Source organism: Aphis gossypii, chromosome X (assembly GCF_020184175.1).
Source record: "Aphis gossypii isolate Hap1 chromosome X, ASM2018417v2, whole genome shotgun sequence".
Taxonomy (NCBI): domain Eukaryota; kingdom Metazoa; phylum Arthropoda; class Insecta; order Hemiptera; family Aphididae; genus Aphis; species Aphis gossypii.
The window spans coordinates 34,551,316-34,562,922 of record NC_065533.1 but is presented as its reverse complement, the minus strand read 5'-3'; the positions used below and the strand labels follow the sequence as shown (position 1 = coordinate 34,562,922).

General features: G+C 28.4%; 1 protein-coding gene across 1 annotated transcript in view; it reads left to right on the top strand.

Annotated features, from left to right (window-relative positions):
* The window catches only part of LOC126552488 (uncharacterized), a 24,657-nt gene extending 14,192 nt beyond the window's left edge, over positions 1-10,465 (top strand). The window contains exons 9-17 of the mRNA XM_050207190.1: positions 6,475-6,606; positions 6,871-7,002; positions 7,264-7,395; positions 8,037-8,168; positions 8,438-8,569; positions 8,831-8,962; positions 9,216-9,494; positions 9,741-9,872; positions 10,142-10,465. Of these exons, the coding sequence (XP_050063147.1) occupies positions 6,475-6,606; positions 6,871-7,002; positions 7,264-7,395; positions 8,037-8,168; positions 8,438-8,569; positions 8,831-8,962; positions 9,216-9,494; positions 9,741-9,872; positions 10,142-10,465 (1,527 nt within the window). The remainder of the gene's footprint in view (positions 1-6,474; positions 6,607-6,870; positions 7,003-7,263; positions 7,396-8,036; positions 8,169-8,437; positions 8,570-8,830; positions 8,963-9,215; positions 9,495-9,740; positions 9,873-10,141) is intronic.
* Positions 10,466-11,607: the final 1,142 nt, after the last annotated feature.

The window sequence follows — 11,607 nt, the reverse complement described above, 5'->3', positions numbered from 1 at the left end:
TGCTCTTGAGTGGATGGTAATAGTGATGACAGTTTGGAACTTTAACTAAATGATTTATTTTATTGCTGCCCGTTGTATTACGGACTATTCCTAAAAATTTAATCTTTACAAAATTGGAAGATATCAATTTAAATGAAAAACATTATGTAACTCACAGTTTCAATTATATAATATTATAATTTTGAATGTTTTGTTATTTAACAAAATCTACATATCATAAGTTTAAATTTATTTAAATGCATTTGAATATGAATAATGTTTGATTAAATATTCATTTAATGCAGGTGTAATATCCATAGCGTTAATTTTTGGATTAGCCTGTGAAGATATAATTAGGTTAGAGAAATTATAATTTTATTAAAACAATTTTTTTTTAATACGATATTTATCAAGTCCATTATAACTGAACTGTGATGAGACTTGCCAATGACGGCACACGCAGTATTATAAATAAAGGATCACAGTCCAGTACGTGCGTCCACCAAGTCACAATCACCAACGAAGACAAATAACACCTTGTTTTGTTCTGCAGCCCAAAACGATGACACAATTGACAAAACAACGTTATTCACAGGCGACCGCTGGCAAACTAAAAAACAATTGGCAATTAAACGTTGGACAATATCAAATTGCCTCTAACGATACTTTACTAGACGGTCGATTCACAAAACGAAGAAGTGACGAAAACGTGTTTTTCAATAAGAAAATGGCTGCAGACACAAGAACATAAACAATTGATTGATGTGGACACCACGAGAAGGAAGCGATAAGAGAAAGACGGTGCCGATGACATTCACCACGAAGGCTATGCCGCCGGACACTACAAAATTAAGATAAGTGCCTCAGTGCCACCACACAAAACTGGACAAACACACGAACTTAATGAAACTTGTGGCACTGAGAGCATGACTTTAACTTTTACTGACAACATAACCAAAAAATTCAAAACGTTAAAACAAAAACGAACATTTCCGTGCCATGATATCAGCGCGATTACGTAACCGGTCTGTCGCACACGGAGCCTTATCGCCGCCTCCGACAATGACCGATACTACGCAACGCACCGATACGCAACGCACGAAAATGATAGAACGACACCAAAACGAATACAACACCATGACATATAAACATATAAACGCGAACAATGCTAGTAAATTCTTATTCATTTTACATATTTGCAGAAGCTAATTTAAAACGAAAATGCATTCAATCTATAAATTACTATCTGAATTAAGTACAAAATATAATAAAGAAAGGTATAAACTATACAGTATACATACACCAATTCAAGAAGTGTTATATTTTATAGTAAATTTTAAATAATATTTATACAAATTTGTTATAAATTCATAAAAGATATATGTAAAAAAAAATTTGACATCGAATTTAATTGTATAATTGAAGTGGTACGCGTATTGATTGTAAAAGTGTCTGATGGTACTCGATGATAAAAAGGTTGGGAATCCCTGCACTAGTCTGTGTTACTAATTGTCTATATAATTGAATAGGTAACTTTTATTTAATCAATTATAACCACATACACACTGTATATTATTACTCTTGATTTGCCGTATTAAGGTTTAATTGTTATGAAATAATACAATAGTACTTACCTTTAGGTTTTCAGTATCAACTAATATCTTATTCCGCGTTAACGTGTAGCGAAAACCACGTTTGACGCTTACGACGTCTACAATCACTTGGTGGTTGAGGAAAAACAAAACACACTTTTCGACAATAAAATGCCGTAACACTGATAAATTAAATAAACGAAACGTAAAAAAATAATAGTAGTGTCAGTCTTCTTATAAATTACGAATCGTTTATTTGGCGCAAAATGTGGTTAGCGATCAATGGCGGAAAGGAATAACTCGTAAGACGTACTAACTAAACAGTTTTCGTATCGACGAACTATGAACAAATATAATCAAACTACCTCCACTACGATTTGATGCAGATGTGTGTTGCAGGTAGCGCTTTATCAATTACAATAAATATGGCAACACTGGTTACCTCGTGGTTTCGTATGCAAAGATTTTAGATATTTTTCAAGGAGTTTATAAACAATCGTAGTGGAAGTAGTTTGATTTTATTTGTTCATAGTTCGTCGATACGAAAACTGTTTAGTTAGTACGTCTTACGAGTTATTCCTTTCCGCACATTTTGCGCCAAATAAACGATTCGTAATTTATAAGAAGACTGACACTACTATTATTTTTTCGCGTTTCGTTTATTTAATTTATCAGTGTTACGGCATTTTATTGTCGAAAAGTGTGTTTTGTTTTTCCTCAACCACCAAGTGATTGTAGAAGTCGTAAGCGTCAAACGTGGTTTTCGCTACACGTTAACGCGGAATAAGATATTAGTTAAAACCTAAGGTAAGTACTATTGTATTATTTCATAACAATTAAACCTTAATACGGCAAATCAAGAGTAATAATATACAGTGTGTATGTGGTTATAATTGATTAAATAAAAGTTACCTATTCAATTATATAGACAATTAGTAACACAGACTAGTGTAGGGATTCCCAACCTTTTTATCATCGAGTACCACAGACACTTTTACAATCAATACGCGTACACTTCAATTATACAATTAAATTCGATGTCAAATTTTTTTTTACATATATCTTTTATGAATTTATAACAAATTTGTATTAATATTATTTAAAATTTACTATAAAATATAACACTTCTTGAATTGGTGTATGTATACTGTATAGTTTATACCTTTCTTTATTATATTTTGTACTTAATTCAGATAGTAATTTATAGATTGAATGCATTTTCGTTTTAAATTAGCTTCTGCAAATATGTAAAATGAATAAGAATTTACTAGCATTGTTCGCATTTATATGTTTATATGTCATGGTGTTGTATTCGTTTTGGTTTCGTTCTATCATTTTCGTGCGTTGCGTATCGGTGCGTTGCGTAGCATCGGTCATTGTCGGAGGCGGCGATAAGGCTCCGTGTGCGACAGACCGGTTACGTAATCGCGCTGATATCATCGCACGGAAATGTTCGTTTTTGTTTTAACGTTTTGAATTTTTCGGTTATGTTGTCAGTAAAAGTTAAAGTCATGCTCTCAGTGCCACAAGTTTCATTAAGTTCGTGTGTTTGTCCAGTTTTGTGTGGTGGCACTGAGGCACTTATCTTAATTTTGTAGTGTCCGGCGGCATAGCCTTCGTGGTGAATGTCATCGGCACCGTCGTTCTCTTATCGCTTCCTTCTCGTGGTGTCCACATCAATCAATTGTTCATGTTCTTGTGTCTGCAGCCATTTTCTTATTGAAAAACACGTTTTCGTCACTTCTTCGTTTTGTGAATCGACGTCTGGTAAAGTACCGTTCGAGGCAATTTGATATTGTCCAACGTTTAATTGCCAATTGTTTTTTAGTTTGCCAGCGGTCGCCTGTGAATAACGTTGTTTTGTCAATTGTGTCATCGTTTTGGGCTGCAGAACAAAACAAGGTGTTATTTGTCTTCGTTGGTGATTGTGACTTGGTGGACGCACGTACTGGACTGTGGTCCTTTATTTATAATACTGCGTGTGCCGTCTTAGGCAGGTCTCATCACAGTTCAGTTATAATGGACTTGTTAAATATCGTATTAAAAAAAAATTGTTTTAATAAAATTATAATTTCTCTAACCTAATTATATCTTCACAGGCTAATCCAAAAATAAACGCTATGGATATTACACCTGCACTAAATGAATCTTTAATCAAACATTATTCTTATTCAAATGCATTTAAATAAATTTAAACTTATAATATGTAGATTTTTTAAATAACCAATCTTTAAAAATTATAATATCTCATTATTGAAATTGTACATTTATTCCAAATTTTCCACTTATTTTGAAATTTTGTGATCTTTGAATTTTCAGAGATTTTTGGAAAAAAATCAAGACGTTAACAGCAAAAATAAATCTACACATCATCATCGACGACTGCCATCCCCTCCACCAGCAATACCGATAATTAATACTCAAATAAATAGCCGTAACGATGTGACATTGGTTAGTACATTGTTTTAATTTGTTCTAGTAAATAAAATATCAGTGAAAGGAAAAACACGTATGCAAAAATCTTTGTAGATCAATTATGAATCAATAATGATTTAATATTATTATTCATATTCAAATGAATTATAATAAGTTAATACTTATAATATTTAGATTTTGTTAAATAACATAACAATCAAAATTATAATATTATTTTTATTCAAATGAATTATAATAAATTAATACTTATAATATGTAGATTTTTTAAATAACCAATCTTTAAAAATTATAATATCTCATTATTGAAATTGTACATTTATTCCAATTTTTCCACTTATTTTGAAATTCTTTGATTTTTGAATTTTCAGAGATTTTTGGAAAAAAATCAAGGCGTTTACAGCAACAATAATTCTACACTTCATCATCGACGACTGACTTCTCCTACACCAGCAATACCGATAGTTAACACTCAAATAAATAGCAATAACGTTGTTACATTGGTAAGTACATTGTTTAAATTAACACAAGGAAATAAAATATCAGTTAAAGAAAAAACCGTATGCAATATTCTTTGTAGTTCATTTATCAAACATCAATGTTTTAATATTATTCATATTCAAATGAATTATAATAAGTTAATACTTATAATATGTAGATTTTTTAAATAACCAATCATTAAAAATTATAGTATCTCATTATCGAATTTGTACATTTTTTCTATTTTTTCAACTTATTTTAAAATATGTGATCTTTGAATTTTCAGAGATTTTTGAAAAAAAATCAAGGCGTTAACAGCAAAAATAATTCTACACTTCAATATCGACGACTGCCTTCTCCTCCACCAGCAATACCGATAATTAATACTCAAATAAATAGCAATAACGTTGTTACATTGGTAAGTACATTGTTTAAATTAATTCAAGTAAATAAAATATCAGTTAAAGAAAAAACCGTATGCAATATTCTTTGTAGTTCATTTATCAAACATCAATGTTTTAATATTATTCATATTCAAATGAATTATAATAAGTTAATACTTATAATATGTAGATTTTTTAAATAACCAATCTTTAAAAATTATAATATCTCATTATTGAAATTGTACATTTATTCCAAATTTTCCACTTATTTTGAAATTCTTTGATTTTTGAATTTTCAGAGATTTTTGGAAAAAAATCAAGGCGTTAACAACAAAAATAATTCTACACTTCATCATCGACGACTGCCATCCCCTCCACCTGCAATACCGATAGTTAATACTCAAATAAATAGCCGTAACGATGTGACATTGGTTAGTACATTGTTTAAATTAATTCAAGTAAATTAAATATCAGTTAAAGAAAAAAACAATTTATCAAAAATCAATGTTTTTATATTATTCATATTCAAATGTATTATAATAAAGTAAAACTTATGATATTATGTAGTTTAATTAAATAACAGAACATTCATAATTATAATATTATTTTATTGAAATTGTGAGTTTATAGAATGTTTTTCATTTAAATTGATATCTTTTTATTTTGTAAACATTAAATTTTTAGGGAATGTCCGAAATACAACAAGGCAGCAACACAATAAATTATTTTGTTAAAGTTCCAAAACGGTCATCACCATTACCATCCACAGCGAGAGCATTGTCAAGATTAAGAACTACCAAAAGTAGCAGTACCAATATCGAAATAATTGACCTAACGTCTCCACCTTCGAGTCCAGGTCTTAGCAATAAGCAAGTGACGGTATACCACATTAAAACTGATATGCAGTCGAAGAGAAAATTTGATCAATTATTACATGACACATCACAAAGAATTGGAAGCAAGGTAAATATTGTTTATAATCTGTAAAATAAAATATATATAAATAATAATCTTTGTAGATGTTTAATCAAACGTTAATATTCTTGTTTTAATCATTTTTAAGATATAATACCTACCTTATTGAACCTGATATGTAGATACATCACAATACATTCAAAAATATAATAAATTATAATTGAATTTTTGATTTGAAATAATGTTTTTGATGTTAATTGATATCTTTACAATAAGTAAACATTGAATTTTCAGGGGTTGTTGGAAAAAAATCAAGACGTTAACAGCAAAAATAATTCTACACTTCATCGTCGACGACTGCCATCTCCTCCACCAGCAATACCGATAATTAACACTCAAACAATAAGACGTACTGTTGCTGTATTGGTTAGTACATTGTTTTAATTTGTTCTAGTAAATAAAATATCAGTGAAAGGAAAAAAACCGTACGCAATAATCTTTGTAGTTCATTTATCAAACATCAATGTTTTAATATTATTCATATTCAAATGAATTATAATAAATTAATACTTATAATATGTAGATTTTTTTAAATAACCAATCATTAAAAATTATAGTATCTCATTATCGAATTTGTAAATTTTTTCTATTTTTTCAACTTATTTTGAAATATGTGATCTTTGAATTTTCAGGGATTGTTGGAAAAAAATCAAGGCGTTAACAGCAAGAATGATTCTACACTTCATCATCGACGACTGACTTCTCCTACACCAGCAATACCGATAGTTAACACTCAAACAAATAGCGGTACTGTTGCTGCATTGGTTAGTACATTGTTTAAATTTGTTCTAGGAAATAGGATATCAGTTAAAGAAAAAACCGTATGCAATCTTCTTAGTAGTTAATTTATCAAACATCAATATTTTAATATTATTCTTATTCAAATGAATTATAATAAATTAATACATATAATATGTAGATTTTTTTAAATAACTAATCATTAAAAATAATAATATCTCATTATAGAAATTGTATATTTACTCCATTTTTTCCACTTATTTTGAAATATGTGATCTTTGAATTTTCAGGGATTGTTGGAAAAAAATCAAGGCGTTAACAGCAAGAATGATTCTACACTTCATCATCGACGACTGCCTTCTCCTCCACCAGCAATACCGATAGTTAACACTCAAACAAATAGCGGTACTGTTGCTGCATTGGTTAGTACATTGTTTAAATTTGTTCTAGGAAATAGGATATCAGTGAAAGGAAAAAACCGTATGCAATATTCTTTGTAGTTCATTTATCAAACATCAATATTTTAATATTATTCTTATTCAAATGAATTATAATAAATTAATACATATAATATTTAGATTTTGTTAAATAACAAAACAATCAAAATTATAATATCTCATTGCCGAAATTGTACATTCCATTTTTTCCACTTATTTTGAAATATGTGATCTTTGAATTTTCAGGGATTGTTGGAAAAAAATCAAGGCGTTAACAGCAAGAATGATTCTACACTTCATCATCGACGACTGCCTTCTCCTCCACCAGCAATACCGATAGTTAATACTCAAATAAATAGCCGTAACGATGTGACATTGGTTAGTACATTGTTTAAATTAATTCAAGTAAATTAAATATCAGTTAAAGAAAAAAACAATTTATCAAAAATCAATGTTTTTATATTATTCTTATTCAAATGAATTATAATAAATTAATACTTATAATATTTAGATTTTGTTAAATAACAAAACAATCAAAATTATAATATCTCATTGCCGAAATTGTATATTTACTCCATTTTTTCCACTTATTTTGAAATTCTTTGATCTTTGAATTTTCAGAGATTTTTGGAAAAAAATCAAGGCATTAACAGCAAGAATAATTCTACACTTCAATATCGATGACTGCCTTCTCCTCCACCAGCAATACCGATAGTTAACACTCAAACAATTAGCGGTACTGTTGCTGCATTGGTTAGTACATTGTTTAAATTAACACAAGGAAATAAAATATCAGTTAAAGAAAAAAACAATATGCAATAATCTTTGTAGATCATTTATCAAACAATAATGATTTTATATTATTATTTTTATTCAAATGAATTATAATAAATTAATACTTATAATATGTAGATTTTTTAAATAACCAATCATTAAAAATTATAGTATCTCATTATCGAATTTGTAATTTTTTCTATTTTTTCAACTTATTTTGAAATATGTGATCTTTGAATTTTCAGGGATTGTTGGAAAAAAATCAAGGTGTTAACAGCAAGAATGATTCTACACTTCATCATCGACGACTGCCTTCTCCTCCACCAGCAATACCGATAGTTAACACTCAAACAAATAGCGGTACTGTTGCTGCTTTGGTTAGTACATTGTTTAAATTAACTCAAGGAAATAAAATATCAGTTAAAGAAAAAAACAATATGCAATAATCTTTGTAGATCATTTATCAAACAATAATGATTTTATATTATTATTTTTATTCAAATGAATTATAATAAATTAATACTTATAATATTTAGATTTTGTTAAATAACATAACAATCAAAATTATAATATCTCATTATTGAAATTGTACATTTATTCCAAATTTTCCACTTATTTTGAAATTCTTTGATTTTTGAATTTTCAGAGATTTTTGGAAAAAAATCAAGGCGTTAACAGCAAGAATAATTCTACACTTCAATATCGACGACTGCCTTCTCCTCCACCAGCAATACCGATAGTTAACACTCAAACAAATAGCGGTACTGTTGCTGCATTGGTTAGTACATTGTTTAAATTTGTTCTAGGAAATAGGATATCAGTGAAAGGAAAAAACCGTATGCAATATTCTTTGTAGTTCATTTATCAAACATCAATGTTTTAATATTATTCTTATTCAAATGAATTATAATAAATTAATACTTATAATATTTAGATTTTGTTAAATAACATAACAATCAAAAGTATAATATCTCATTGCCGAAATTGTACATTCCATTTTTTCCACTTATTTTGAAATATGTGACCTTTGAATTTCCAGGGATTGTTGGAAAAAAATCAAGGCGTTATCAGCAAGAATAATTCTACTCTTCAATATCGACGACTGCCTTCTCCTCCACCAGCAATACCGATAGTTAACACTCAAACAAATAGCGGTACTGTTGCTGCTTTGGTTAGTACATTGTTTAAATTAATTCAAGTAAATTAAATATCAGTTAAAGAAAAAAACAATTTATCAAAAATCAATGTTTTTATATTATTCATGTTCAAATGTATTATAATAAAGTAAAACTTATGATATTATGTAGTTTAATTAAATAACAGAACATTCATAATTATAATATTATTTTATTGAAATTGTGAGTTTATAGAATGTTTTTCATTTAAATTGATATCTTTTTATTTTGTAAACATTAAATTTTTAGGGAATGTCCGAAATACAACAAGGCAGCAACACAATAAATTATTTTGTTAAAGTTCCAAAACGGTCATCACCATTACCATCCACAGCGAGAGCATTGTCAAGATTAAGAACTACCAAAAGTAGCAGTACCAATATCGAAATAATTGACCTAACGTCTCCACCTTCGAGTCCAGTTCTTAGCAATAAGCAAGTGACGGTATACCACATTAATACTGATATGCAGTCGAAGAGAAAATTTGATCAATTATTACATGACACATCACAAAGAATTGGAAGCAAGGTAAATATTGTTTATAATCTGTAAAATAAAATATATATAAATAATAATCTTTGTAGATGTTTAATCAAACGTTAATATTCTTGTTTTAATCATTTTTAAGATATAATACCTACCTTATTGAACCTGATATGTAGATACATCACAATACATTCAAAAATATAATAAATTATAATTGAATTTTTGATTTGAAATAATGTTTTTGATGTTAATTGATATCTTTACAATAAGTAAACATTGAATTTTCAGGGGTTGTTGGAAAAAAATCAAGGCGTTAACAGCAAAAATAATTCTACACTTCATCGTCGACGACTGCCATCTCCTCCACCAGCAATACCGATAATTAACACTCAAACAATAAGACGTACTGTTGCTGTATTGGTTAGTACATTGTTTTAATTGTTCTAGTAAATAAAATATCAGTGAAAGGAAAAAACCGTACGCAATAATCTTTGTAGTTCATTTATCAAACATCAATGTTTAATTTATTGATATTCAAATGAATAATAATAATTAAAACTATATTATTTAGATTTTGTTAAATAATAAAACAATCAAAATCATAATATCATATTATTAAAACCGTGAGTTTATATAATGTTTTTCATGTAAATTGATATCTTCTCATTTTGTAAACATTAAATTTTTAGGGATTGTCCGAAATACAACCAGGCAGCAACACAATAAATAATATAGCTAAAGTTCCAAAACTGTCATCACCGTCACCATCCACATCGTCAGCATTGTCAAGATTAAGAACTAGAAAAAGTAGCAGTATCAATAGCGAAATGATTGAGCTGATGTCTTCATCTACCCCAACTCCAAATAATCAATCTAGCCCTACTCTTAGCACTCAATCAAAAATAGTATATTACCCCTTGGAATTTAATAACGAATTCGAAGAAAGGTTATTTGGCACATCTAGAAATAATGCATACAAGGTTAATATTGCTTATAATTATAAGGTTGACTGAAGGTATAAGTCCTTAATATAATATGGTTGTTCACAACTCTTCAGTATATTATTACTTAATGATAGTGTTTTATATGTCATTTTCCATGTATTTTATTATATTCTAAAATTATAAGTTTACACTATACAATAAATCCCCATAATATCTTCAAATTATTTAGCACGTTCAAGATAAAAGTATACTTTAAAATTGCTTTTATTTCTGCCAAAACCCAACGGTATTGATCTTTTGTTCAATACCATAGCGTCATAGATTAAGTTTTGTACAACATAGATAATTTATCATTCTTTATTTGATACTAAGTTTTTAATAACGTAAGACTTCAATTTTTTTTAGTATTTTTGTGAACTGGACAACATGTGTAATTAAGTTATTTTGACAATTTAAGTATTTTTCTTAACTAAGTCATAATTTTTGTTTTATTTTCAATCTACATAAGTAGGTAACAATATTTATTATCTGATTAATTTATTGCACCTACGTAATGATAAAAAAAAAACCAACTTGGAGTACTCACAAAATATATTATATATTAGACTTTTTTCAAGTTCTATTATTATTTTTATATCATTTGTTTAATGTATTTATTTATGTATTTTTAATACAGATCTATGAAACAATATTTTACGGGAAAAAGCTCCGCTGCATAAACCGTGAACCAAATTCTTATAAGAATTTTATGGTGAACTTAGAATACCTGGTCCGTGTGCATTTTCCTATGTGCTCAGTTGAAAGGTGTGCTAGAATCTTAACCAGTCGATTTAAAATTGCAGTAGTGCCTGCGAATAAGTATGTGTATTTCTTTTTCCATTTATCCATCTGATGGATTTTATAAAAATTATTAAATCGTGTTTGTGGTTTGTTTTGCAGTGATCAATTGGCCTTATTATTTATACAAAAAAAAAACGTTATCGAGAGCCCGGCAACCAAAATGATAGTCAGTTTGAAAATCCTAAATTATGTATTTATACAGCTAAAATCATTGATCAACATGAATCAATGAAATTCTGTAATAGCGTCTGATTCAATCTTCAAAGCATTTTCATCATACCAGTATGAAAAACACCTAGAAGAACTAAATAAATTGACCTCATCGTTCCCCGCCTACCACCAACTATTGTTGTTCTTGTCATTGACGTTTT